The sequence below is a fragment of the Hibiscus syriacus genome, unplaced genomic scaffold, assembly GCF_006381635.1.
Source record: "Hibiscus syriacus cultivar Baekdansim isolate YM2019G1 unplaced genomic scaffold, ASM638163v2 tig00112106_pilon, whole genome shotgun sequence".
Lineage (NCBI taxonomy): Eukaryota > Viridiplantae > Streptophyta > Magnoliopsida > Malvales > Malvaceae > Hibiscus > Hibiscus syriacus.
In genome coordinates, this window is record NW_024063253.1 from 1 (window position 1) to 13952 (window position 13952).

Genomic DNA, 13952 nt, shown 5'->3' on the forward strand with positions numbered 1-13952 from the left:
TTTGTTTATAATTATGCTTTAAAGAGATTCATTAGATTGCAAATAATTATATGTTTCAAGTGCATCTATTGTGTATCAGTGTGATTTACAGTTTTTTCTGTTGTGTTTATGTGTTCCAAAGGTGGAGAGTCCACAGCTGAAAATTGTCAAATTCTTCAAACTAGGGTGAATAGGTATAAATCAGACAAAGAAGATGTCGATGCTACTCGATTGAAAGGTTATTCTTGCGAGGTCCAGTTTACTGGTATGTTCTCCGCTATTTCCTTATTGTTAGCTTGGAGTTTAAACTAGAGATTTTGCTGTGACTACTTGCACATCCCCCAACAATGTTAGTTAATAGTTTCATGGTTTGCCAAGGGTCTTGTAGACTTCTAACTCGCCATTTCGGTTCATTTTGTTAGTCGGAATTAGATCAATTTGAAGTCATGAAGTCCTTGTTAGTCTATCAATTCAGTTGTTGTAGCTTTTAATTTTAAAAACAATATATATACTTATGTTTTCAACATCCTAAAGATTGATTTTAAACGAAAGATTGACGACGAAGTATGACCATGATATAGGACAGGGAAAGCACTAGCAAGATCATATTTCATCCTAGTATCACAAAATAGGTATCTATATTTCAATAGGAGAATCGAAGATTTAAATTGTATCAGCGAGTTGAGAACTTCTTGATGACAAAATTTTAGTCTTCGGGATAACCTATGTAGAGATCTAACTGTTGAAACTTTGTTCATCAGTTTGTTCTTAGTAAAGCTGAGCTGCATGATATTAAAGCCCATGTTTCTCCTTCCTTTCGTTTTTCATGAGTAACCTGTTTCATGGACATATTCGGACATTGGGTATGCAGGTATGATCTTCCAAGGATCCTCCAAATAAATGGAAAATTTAGAAAAAATTAAGAATGTAGCCGTTTTGGATACACACACATGTAGCACTCACACATAAGTCCAGGTGACATAGATGACTATATATTAACACGTTTTAAAAGGCTAGAATGCTTATTTGAACTACTAAGGATGTATAACTATCTTACTCAGAAAAGCATTTATCCAACGAGCCATTGTTTTGCAGTATCTGTGTGTCCAAGTGACATGGTACTTGGTGCTTTACAACATTTTGGTTTCGGGATCGATATTAGCATTGATCAGACCAGTTAATTTATTTGGATCCAACCCAACTATGGCCTCGTTGTTTTTCGCCATCCAGTTTGCCTTGGCTTCTGAGCATCCCATCCTTTGTTTCTATCTTGGAATAACTTTTCACGTTACATAGTGGTTTCCCATCTCCCTGTAAAATATATAATCTCAGTTTTGAAGTATTTTCCTGTACTGAAATCTGGTTTTTGCAACTTGATAGATAAGCAGCTTGACATTATCGAAATGGCAGTTTATGGGGACGTAATCCGGCCTGGTAATCAGTGTCGTTGCAGGACTGTTGCTGAAATGCTCGGAAAAATCAAGTCGAAAGATAGCTTGGCTGCTTGCAAGTTGCCCCTCGATAAAGAATCTGTATAGCAAGCAAGGGATATGCATTGATGTAGTAGTTTTGGGAAGATCATTTGCAAATTGGGTTTTAAGTGCAAATTAACCACCATGCTATAGGTGAACATTGAAACTTGCCACTCAACTTTTATGTCGTTGCATTTTGCCACAAACTTTGTTATTTTTAATCAAATTTAAATATAAAAATCAACTTCAAAAATTTAAAATGATCACTAAAAATCATAAATTGAACAAACCAAACAACTTTAAAATTTGGAAGAGGGAGATGGTCCATGAGGAGTGGCAAAGGGGGTGACAAATGGGCCAATGTGCTGGGGAATATGGCTATGGGTGTGCTTTCTTATCTTCTTATTATTATACAATATATTTACTTTATTATTAGGAAGGAATGTGTGGGGATTATTGAAGATTTTTATGTTTAATTTTTTAATAATTCTTTTATCAACAGCTGTACAATATATTAAATATTTAAAACCTTTGTATAAGATTGATGCTAGTTCTTTTTCAGAGTATAAACCATAATTTATCGTTTATGAAGAATTGTAATATCTCAAACATACACATAAATAAATTGTATTTTTTTAAAGTTAAAGTTCACTAATTTTTTTAATCAACTTCTTTGGTTAATTTTTTTTGTTTAACATTTACTATTAATAAAAATTATAAGAATATATATACTAAGAAAATTTATTCAAATAATTTTAAATACATGTTTTATTAAATTCAACTATTTAAAATAAATATAATACAAATCTTAAAATATAACTATAAAAAATTAATAACAACCCATTGTAGAGAGGTTAAAAGAATAATAAATTAAAATTTGGGTAAGGTACAGAAATAGCCTCTTAACTATAAGGCATTATTGACTATTAAAATTTTTAAAACGATCCTCAAGTGTTGTTTTGTTAAGTTCCCGAATATTAAAAGTTTGAAAATGGTCATCCGACAATAGGACACTGCTTTGTTGAGTCCACGCGACTATTCTAAGTTACAAAATGGTTATCTAAATATTCATATGTTTCAAATTCGTCCATTTTCGTTAAAAGATTGACGACTGTCTGAGATGGACGTTAACATGAAACTATTTTAAATAACATGCGGATTTAATATTTTAGAAGTAGCATGAATTAAGGTACCTCGATTGTAAAAGAATTGTCGTTATTCTTTAAAGTCTCGAATTTAAATATCATGAATGTCAAAATAAAAACGTTTAAAAATAAATGAGAAAAAATTATCTTTAAATTAATTATATCTTATACTTATTATAAATTAATAAAAACAATTAAAATTATACATCTCGGATCAATATAAATCTAACATTCATTAATAAAAGCTTTAAATAAAAGGGGAATGATTGTGGTTAACATAATTACTTCACCAATCAAATGAATGATGAATCTTACACGTGGCATGCCCGGGGTGGGTGCTAAAATTTCCAGTGAACCATACTTATCATCATCACCATCTCACCGTCCGTTATTTTGACTTTCGTTCTCATAGTTGACTGTTGCATTAGAACCGACGACGTGGATCAGTAACTGTCCAAACAAGCATCGAGTTTTCAATTGTGTAAATAATATTAACATTTTCTTTGGTGAAAAAGGATATAAAAATAAACAACGAATCAAACTTGTAAATTTTATATATACAAATATAATAATGCGTTAAAGTTGTCAAGTAATTATATTTGAGATAATAATCTCAGTGATCGAAAATTTCTTATAATATACGATTTTGATCAACTTTTTTTTGATTTGTCAAAATGACCAACAAAATCGTAATGCGATCTCTAAATCGCAACGCGATCTCCAGTATCGCAAATCAATTTCCAGATTCGCAACGCGATTTTGACTATCGTATTGCGATTTTCCAAATTCGCGTTGCGATTTTAGAAAATCACAATGTGAATATGTAAATCGCAACGCGATTCTGACTGTCGCAACGTTGAATTTCAAATTCGCAACAGGTTTTAGTTTCGCAACACAAATGTTTTGGGTATATAACTACGCAGCAGCAACTCATAACCTAAATCCCTAAATCGCAACTCATTCCATCTCCATCTATCACTCTCTCCGGCGACATCCGTTCCTATATATCCAACGACATCCTTCCCCATCCGACAACATGTTTTAGTTTCGCAGCTCGTTTGTTTAGTAAATTAATTTACAATAATGAAATCATCTAATGTTGATCATGTTTGGATATATTTGTGTTTTGGAGGGTCATGGGAGAATGTTCATGGTGTTTTACAATATATGCCTTTACCCATGAATCTTCAACTAAAACTGTCATTAAAAAAGGTTAACTTATGAAACTCTAATGTTAAGTGTTGCAAATAAATTGAATTTAGAACCATTAAGTGGATTTAGGCTATCTTATCAGAGAAAAGGTAAAGTTTATTTGTTAACCGACAATGAAGATGTTGAACGATTCATTGCTTACATTAGTGTTTCGCAAGATGATGTTACATTGTATGTTGTTGAACCTAGAAGTTGGGTCAGTACTAGTCAGTATTCGAAATTTGATCTTGGTCAATACTCAGATTTTGATGATGTTTCAGAAGAAGAAACAGACTCTGCGTGTAATGATTTTGATATTGGTCAATACCTGAATTTTGATGATGAAACAGCCGCTGCCGAGGAAGATGTTGTTGATGATAATGAGGAGGAAGTTACGACTGTGAATGAACATGTTGAACATTCTTTTTGTAATTCATATAACCCTGAAGAAGAAAAAGAAGAAGAAGAAATCCCCGAAGAAAAGTCCCCGAAGAAAATGCCACGGGAGTATAACTGGAATATGTCAAAATTACTTCAGATACCGGAAGAAGAGTTGGTAAAGATAGCAGTTGATTGTTACACAAAAATTATTCGTATCAAGAAAGATGATTGTTTTGATACAAACGAAGACTTGAAGATAACTTTGTATACGAAATGTGTGGAAGATAGCTATCAACTAAAAGTTAAAAAATCAAGCAAAGATCATTTTTGAAACAAGGTGTATGATTGACAAAAACTGTACATGGCGTATGATTGCAAAGAGGATAAAAGATTGCGAAATGTTTCAAGTTAGGACTTTTATTGATAAACATACATGTTCAAGAACCCAAGTTTTTCCTCACCATAGACAGGCAAACAAAAAGGTATTGGGTGGTTTTCTGGATGAGTTAATGTTTTTGAATGGCATGGTATATCGGGGATATGAAATTATGACTGACATGAATGCTCGGTTCAAGATTAGTATCTCATATTCTGAAGCTTGGAGAGCCAAATGTTATGCCTTGGAATTGTTGAGGGGGGGTCGCCAGAAGCATCGTTTGCCCAACTGCCGGCTTATTGTCACAATTTAAAGCTGAAAAATCCTGGGTCGGTAACTCATATCAAAACAGATAGAGATGGACGCTTTGAGTTGTTGTTTATCGCCATTGGTGTTGCGGTTAGTAAATCAATATAATTTTGTTGACTCATTTTTGTTAGTTGCATGCATTTCATATTTAAATGATTATATTTCTTGTGTATATGATTTTGTAGATTCGTTCGTTTATTACTTGCATGCGCCCAATTATTATAGTTGACGGAGCACATTTAAAAGGTCGATACCTTGGAGTAAACTTATTAGCCGTAGCCATGGATGCTAATAATGGGATATTGCTAATAACTTACGGGGTTGGCAAATATGAAACCTCTGATTCATGAACATGGTTTATGGGGCATCTTATGGATTGCATAGGTCCTAGTAGCAATCTGACAATCATATCCGATAGCAAACTCAATTGACAACGCTGTTAGAAGGTGTTTCCCAGATACTTTTCATGGCCTTTGTGGTGTTCATTTGTATAGAAATCTAAAATCAAGGTTTGCTGGTATAAAAAATCACAAATGGACATACTGGAAGGCTGTAAAATCTTATCGGGAAGTGGATTTTAATAAGCATATAAATTGTTTAAGACTTGTTTTGCCTCAGTGTGCTCAAACACTAGAAGATGTCGGGTTTGAAAGATGGTCAAGAGTACATCAACTTGGAGCAAGATATGGTTTCATGACGTCTAATAGTGCAGAATCAATCAACGCTCTAAGTCGTCATTCCCGAAAATTACCCATTACTATGTTAATAGAGTTTTTTGAGCCTCTATTCAACAGTGGTACTACAATAAAAGAAAGCATGCATGTATTATTTCTTAAAATTCGTAACTTATCATATATTTTACTAAGTATTATTTATTTAAATTTACAGGAACATTGGAACATCGTGTTACACCATGGACTGAAAAAAAGATAACGAAACGTGTTGTGAAGTCAACGTCATGGAGAGTTGAACCATGTTCAAACACTTTGTTTGAAGTACTGGATAATAACTTAAATAGGCTTGTCGATCTAAATGCAAAGACGTGTAGTTGTATGAAATGGAAAACATCTAGTTATCCGTGTGGCCATGTTATAAAAGTTGCTCTTCATCTAAACCAAGATGATTCAAGCGCATACGCTATGGATTGCTACACTACAGAAGTATATCGACAGACATATGCCGAGATTATCTACCCTATTCCACATCCTTCTGAGTGGGACATACCAGATGACTTACAAACAGTTTTGCCACCAGCCATGGACAGAAGGCTACCTGGCCGACCAAAAAGTCACGATCGTATACCGTCTAAGGGTGAAGATAAGAAGAGATCGACATGTAGTCGGTGCAAGGAAAGTGGTTATACAAGGTTGACATATGGATCACCAGTGCCATCACAATCATATTTTCCTCTACCAAAATATGGATCCTCATCAAAATCCAAAGTCCATATGGTGTCAAGAAAAAGGCAATCAAAATCGCAATCAAAATCCCAATCACAACCGGCTTCACCTTTTGGGACTATTAACTTAGGTGATTTTTAAATGCAAACATTGTATTACGTGTATTTTATGTGTAAACTTTTAACATTTTCAGTTATGCATGTATTAGAAACTTGAGTTTGAACATTGCTATGATATGTTCAGTTGTTATCACTTATTACACATTCATTTGATTATCGCAACGCGAATTTGACTATTATGTGTATTTTATGTGTAAACTTTTAACATTTTCAGTTAGGCATGTATTAGTAACTTGAGTTTGAACATTGCTATGATCTGTTCAGTTGTTATCACTTATTACACATTCATTTGAATATCGCAACAAGAATTTGACTATCGCAACGTGAATTTGATTATCGCAACGAGAATTTGACTATCGCAACGGGAATTTGACTATCGCAACAAGAAAATCGCAAATCGTATTAGACTATCGCAACGCGAATTGACTTTCGCGTTGCGATTTTGGCTTTCGCATTGCGATTTTGACTTTCGCATTGCGATTTTGACTTTCGCATTGCGATTTTGAGTTTAGCGTTGCGAAAGTGTACATTCAACAGGTCTTTTGCCTTTAATATGATGCAGATTGAAATCAACAAATCAACATTTACATTTCAATCAATTAAACAAGCACAAATAAGAATTATTTACACATCAATTAAACAAATCAACTTTTACAAATCAATTAAACAAGCAAAAAATGCTAATAATTCTTATTTTCCTAATCAATTAAACAAATCAGAATTTTAAGAATCAATTAAACAATCAAAAAAAAAGTGTACCCCAGACAGTTGTTTATGCACCCATACATCAATTTCACGTAGCTCACTTCATGATTTACCTGCAGAAACCAAACATTTGCTCAAACAACACTTTCTACACATCTAAAACCAACAAACAACAAATTATTATTGAATTCTAGGTATTTAACAACACTTGCATTTGACTTACAAATTGTTTATGGACACTTTCATAACGCGGATGCAGGTAGGCAGCGTCTCGCATATATCGCTCTAGCCATAAAATGCCGAAACCACAAGCCTACTACACCTCTATCTCTATTGGTGGGAGGTAGAAATTGTGTACTTCCTATCGTCAAAAGCTCCAAGCACATGCATACGAGAGGACCACAATCCCCTCTGGCTTCCTGCGTTTGTTGTGGCGCGGTCTCGTCTCTGATAACTGTAACATTGAACTTCTTTGGCTTATTGTTTCCAGAATAAGTCCAATAATTAATCGCATCCAAGAATTTAGCCAAATGAGAGCTCCATCCCTTAATAATATCTCTCAAATCAGACAATGATATGTAATTTATCATGCTGTCATATAATATTATCTTCAGGGATGGGAGCTGAAGCTCGACGAGAAGCCAATGAGTACGTTCTAAAACAGGGATAAACACCTACAATCATAAGTAATAATTCAATTGCGCACTTATTTATGAACACCTTTAAAATATTTAAAAAATAAATACTAACATTATCGACCTCCCACCATACAGGATAAAGTTTAGCTTGTCTATTAGCCAACACATATGATTCATGTTGTTGATTCTTCAAGTGAACTACGTGAAAAGACGTCGGCATAATTGTATATCGCGTATTTTTTTATTTTTCCTCATTTTACTTATCATTAGAAGACGTGACACCCATGCATCAATATGTTGTTTTACAAAAAAAAGAAATATATTAGTGAATTACATAAATTTAAAAAAAATTAATCAAAATGAAATATAAGAAAAATATAAGACTTACCCCCCATCGAAATAGCCTTTGTCTTCAACCCCTAATAACACACCCCACCAAGACCGATCAATCAATAAATGTATATCATCGTTGAGTTTGTATATGTCAGCGTAACACCCCTTGTTCCGCTCATGTAGATAAAAATCAACTGCGGTCTTAGCCCAAAGGGTATTATCTAGAATTGTTTCTGGTAGTTTTCTCCTCTCCACTTCATCTACCGGAATGGTATTGGCCGGTAACTCATACGAAAGCCAACAGTCATCCATCATGTCTGGTACGTGAGAGGGTTTCTCAATAATTCGACATATTACGCCGTGTGAATCGGGCTCTTGAATGGTGGGAGAGACCTCTTCAACGATGACATGTGCCTCTTGAACGATGGGAGGGGACTCTTGAGGGATGATAGGGGCCTCTTGAACGATAGGAGGGGCCTCTTGAACGATGATAGGTGAGTCGGGCTTCTTCTTACGGAGTCTTCGCACTATTGGGGTGAACAGAGACGTAATGGCACGTGCACGCCTTCTGATACGTGAACCCCGTCTTGCAAGAAAAACCCGACGTAAAGCATCCACCTTATCGGGCCGCTAAAAATAAATTAATACATAAATCAGTAAATAAACAGACATGATATTAAACTGTGAAAACAAAGACAAATATGTTTCAAACTTGCACGGCATTCACCCAAGTCATTATTCTATCATAGTTCACAAAATGCATTAGATAACATTCAAGAAGTAAGCACTTATATAAACATTTAAAAGGACAACATATAGGTTTAGTGCATGTTCAAGGGCAACATAAAGAGTAGTAGTTTATTCTTGAAACTTAAATTTACAACACTGTGAAGTTAGTATTTGTCTTTGTCTTTTGGTTGAAGTAATGCAATCCATTCAAGTTTCAATTTGCAGAAGAAGAATAGTTTCTGAAACTTAAAATCGTAACACGAAACTTAAAAGCGCAACGCGGAAAAGACTATCGCAATGCGAATTTGACTATCGCAACAAGATAATCGCAATGCGAAATAAAAATCGCAACGCGAAACTAAATTCGCGTTGCTATTTTCATTTTTGCATTGCGATTTTCACGTTGTGATTTTTATTTCGCATTGCGATTATCCCGTTGCGATAGTCAAATTCGCGTTGCGATAGTCATTTTCGCGTTGCGATTTTAAGTTTCGTGTTGCGACTATTCTTCTTCTGCAAATTGAAACTTGAATGGATTGCATTACTTCAACCAAAAGGCAAAATAAAGACAAATACTATCTTCACAGGGTTATTTTATAACTGTTTAGCAGTATTGGCAGCAACCGAATGAATTTACTAAGCAATCTAAGTGAAATTACGAGTAAATCAAGTTAAATATGAAAAATCTTAAACTTACCTCGTTGCGTAGAGTATGAACCTCATTCTGCAACGATGCTACCATCTCACGTAGAGCCGCTACCTCACCACGTAAAGTAGATACCTCATAACGCCATGCACCATTGTCATCGCGTAAAGTACCGACCTCCTCACGCAAGACATTGACCTCATCACGTAACTCCCCTCACTCATCCCGTGGAGGTGGAGGTGGAGAACATGGAGATAAATATCGTGGCATCTTTTCCGGTCGCCTATCATGAGGTGATAGTGGAGAAGAGGCTCGATGATCTGATGGAATAAGTGATGGCTCTCGTTGTATAGGTGTATAGTGTGGTCGACCAGGTGATGGCTCTGGGTGAGGTGATGGATCTCGAAGTGGAGGCTGCTCATCATCCGTGCCATCAAAAAAACGCTTACTAGCTTGCCACCAATCAGTGGCAAGTTCAGCCTCCGTGGGTGTCAACCTCTGTAATGGAGTGTTGGCTTCCTAACAATATAAAAGCTCAAACAAAGTTAAACGTGTACTAGTAATAACTTGTTTATATATGGTAGTATTTGTGTTAACTTACATCATTTATTGTCGTATACCATAGTAACTCTTCCCAAATCAACAACCACCATTTCCTCTTCCAAGAAATAGCTCTAGGAATATCATTTGAAGTTTTTAATGCATATGTCTGCATGTTGGGAAAAGCCTCAAATATCCAAATCTACAAACAATATAATACACAAACATTAGTAATTGTTAAATAATTAATTATAATTTTGGAAACATTATATAGAAATTCTTACTTTAAAGGCCCAAATAAAGCCTGACAAAGTGTATTTGGAACCATCGCCACGCAAATTTTTGCGGTCATCAAAGGCAGACGACAACTTATTCCAGGTAGCTTTCCATAGATACGAACCCCATGGAAACATGTTCCATGCATTTAGGTCCTCTACCAATAATATTAGGTCCTTAGGAATAGGTTGTCTGGCCTCTCTGCCTAAAAAGTCGGCATGCAAAAGTACTAAAAGGCATACTCGGACAATGTCGACGTCATCCATCCGAGTAAAACCATCTTTCTTATTCAATAATCTCGTCAAGTCGTCGACGTGTAAATTCGGCTTCTCCATTGACAGCTCAGGAAAAACCCGTGATAACCATGATGGGCGGGTAATATGACTAGTGTATCGACCTACATCATCGTGTCCGGAGCGTAGACCAGTGATTAAGCAAAACTCCTCCCGCCCAAAACACGTATACGCTGATGGAAAATGAAATCATATATCTTCATTACCACGTTTTATACTCTCGGGTAGATCGCTAGTCATGGTCTGAAGCCACAAATGGGTCAACATAGCATCTCCACCCGGATGTTGTACTTTCAGCCATGGCCCGAAGCAAGTATCCTTAAACAATTTTCTTTGTACAAGTGAAAGCTTCGACGCAATTGTAGTGACTAGGCTTATTTTATTCCTTAAGGTCAATTGAGTCGAAAAAAAGTTCTACAAAAACAATAAACATACCAAGTTAGATATACCAAAAACTACACTGTGAAGATATACAAAAAACAATAATAAACATAAAGAGTAGTAGTAGTTTATTCTTCAAACTTAAATTTGCAACACTGTGAATTTCGTATTTGTCTTTGTTTTTTTGTTGAAGTAATGCAATTTATTCAAGTTTCAATTTACAGAAGAAGAATAGTTTATGAAACTTAAAATCGCAACACGAAAATGAAAATCGCAACACGAAAATGAAAATTGCAACACAAAAATGACTATCGCAACGCGAATTTGACTATCGCAACGAGATAATCGCAACTCGAAATGAAAATCGCAACGAGAAAAATCGCAATGCGAAACTAAAATCGCGTTGCGATTTTGTCGTTGCGATTTTCATTTCGTGTTGCGATCCTCGTTTTCAAATAGTCATTGTCTAAAATTGAAACTTGAATGAATTGCATTACTTCAACCAAAACACAAAACCAAGACAAATACTAACTTTACAGGGTTAAAGACTAAACAGTTTAGCAGTATTGGCAGCAATCGAATGAATTTAATAAGTAATCTAGGTGAAATGGTTAATCTATTATTGAAATTACCAGTAAACTTATCATCAATTTCAATATAAAAAACCTAATAATAATGCAAAAAATTCAAAATAAAAATAATTAAAAAAACTAACACTCGGTGGTTGATTTGGTTGATTTTCCATTTCTGATCGTGAATGATTGTGAGGGTGGCTCTGAGAGATGGAGATAGACGGATTTCGTCGAAGATGGGGACGGATTTCGTCGGAGATGGGGTCGGATGTCGCCGTAGAGAGTGAGAAATGGAGATGGGACTGAGTTGTGATTTAGGGTTTTATGTTAAGAGTTACGATTACGGGATATATTAATATTCTTGTTTGGAATTTGAAAATAAAATATGCGTTGCGATACTAATGGCGCTTTGAAAATCGCATTGCGATTTTGTATTATCGCAACGCGATAGTCAGAATCGCGTTGCGATAGTCAAAATCGCTTTGCGATTATGTATTATCACGTTGCGATAGTCAAAATCGCGTTGCGATTATGTATTATCGTATTGCGATAGTCAGAATCGTGTTGCGATTTATATATTCGCATTGCGATTTTCTAAAATCGCAATGCGATAGTCAAAATTACGTTGCGAATCTGGAAACTGATTTGCGATACTGGAGATCGCGTTGCGATTTAGAGATCGCTTTGCGATTTAGATATCGCATTGCGATTTTGTTGATCATTTTGGCAAATCGAAAAAAATTGGTCAAAATCGTATATTATAAGGAATTTTCGATCACTGAAGTTATTTTCTTATTATATTTTGATGTAATTGTTTATAATTATTTAATTTTAATATTTTTAGATAATTATTGTGATTAAACAGGCCCACGTAAGCCCTGTTGTTACCGTCAATTATAACAGACAAAGCCTCCCCTCATTTAATGATATAATACGTATTTTATTGAAGTATAATCATACTTAATTTTTATATTTTAAGTTTAATTTGAACCAGTAAAATCAAATTTATACACTTAATTAAAAAATAAAAATATCAAATTTATTTTAAAACTAATTTTAATTGTCAATTTAAATTAATAAATCAAATTTATATACTTAATAAGAAAAATTTTAATTACCATCAAAATGTATTTTCAAACTATAGATATAAAAAATTCATACAAAATATAAAATATTGATATACTCGTATTATTTTAATTATATTTGTCGTTATTGTTTGTGTACAATACGTAGGCAGGTAAGATAGAGAAAATGAAGCAAAGCAAGTAAAACTTGAGATTTAAACAAAGGGAGGTAAACCGACAAATTCGGATTAGTTTATTTTATAACATTTTAAAAATCGTAATTTTAAATTATTATAAATAATTTAAGTGTTATATGCAAATATCTATTTTTATAAGTATTATATATGAATTAAGATTCACTTACATAATGTAAAATTCTTTTAGTTTTATACAAATTTAAGATTAGGTGAGTAAAAATAAATGAGTGTGATTAACTCATTGTTTTTTAGTAAATATCTTCTCATTTCTTATTTTTAACCTTAACTCTCTATTTTTATTTATCTACCAATTCTAAATATGTATAAAACTAAAAGAGTTATATATTGTATAATAAGATCTATTCATATATATATATATATTGACATAATGTCAAAATTAACCCTTAATATTTATTAAAATGGTCATTTTGACTAATTTTTTTAGAGTATTTTGACATCTAATATTTTATTTTTAGGGTAAAAAAGCCCCTAACACGTGATAAAATTATCACTTTTGCTCTTATTCTTTTTTTAGCATCTTGACCTCAATATTTAATTTTAGGATAAAAATAATTCTATTTTAGAGCGTTAATTATGTGTTAATTAATATTTTCTATCTATATAGAGATTTGTCTCAAAATAAAAGGTTGATAATTAAAATATTTTATAAAATAGGGACTAAAATAATCATTTTATATATATATATATATATAAAGTATTGAAATATCATAGAAAACAAAATCCTGCGGCTTTTACTTTCAGAAAGGCGTTTCTCCAAGTCTGTAAACAGCTTCCATTCAGACATGTACAATCATTGTCCTCTTTCCCGTCAAGTCTTTTCTCTATTTTTACCCTTTTTAACTAAACCTAGTAAAATTCATTTCATCCGCCGTTAAAATCTTAATCGCCCGCAGTAATTAATGTCATAACTACTTTAAATGATGCCCACGTATGTAATAATAAAAGAAGAACCGGCGCCCAAAAGTCATTTCTACAAAAAAAAATTCATTTTCTTTTTCCTCATCCGTTTTGCTTATAAAGGAAAATATAAATTTTATTACGGCTCCCTCGATTCTGTATTCTGAGAATTTTCATCTTCTTTCCATCATAATCGCCACCTTCTTGATCACATACTGTCACTTCTCTCATACTTTTATTTCCCTTTATTTTTTAAAATTTTATGATCTGCAACAAACTTTACCTCAA

At 33.7% G+C, this 13952-nt stretch overlaps 1 protein-coding gene across 1 annotated transcript; it reads left to right on the top strand.

Annotated features, from left to right (window-relative positions):
* The first annotated feature begins 108 nt into the window (after nucleotides 1–108).
* On the top strand, nucleotides 109–1578 carry LOC120174438. Its single transcript, XM_039181286.1, has 2 exons — nucleotides 109–244; nucleotides 1360–1578. The coding sequence occupies exons 1-2, from the start codon at nucleotides 109–111 to the stop codon at nucleotides 1515–1517; spliced, it is 294 nt and encodes a 97-aa protein (XP_039037217.1). The 3' UTR covers nucleotides 1518–1578.
* The last annotated feature ends 12374 nt before the right edge of the window (nucleotides 1579–13952 follow it).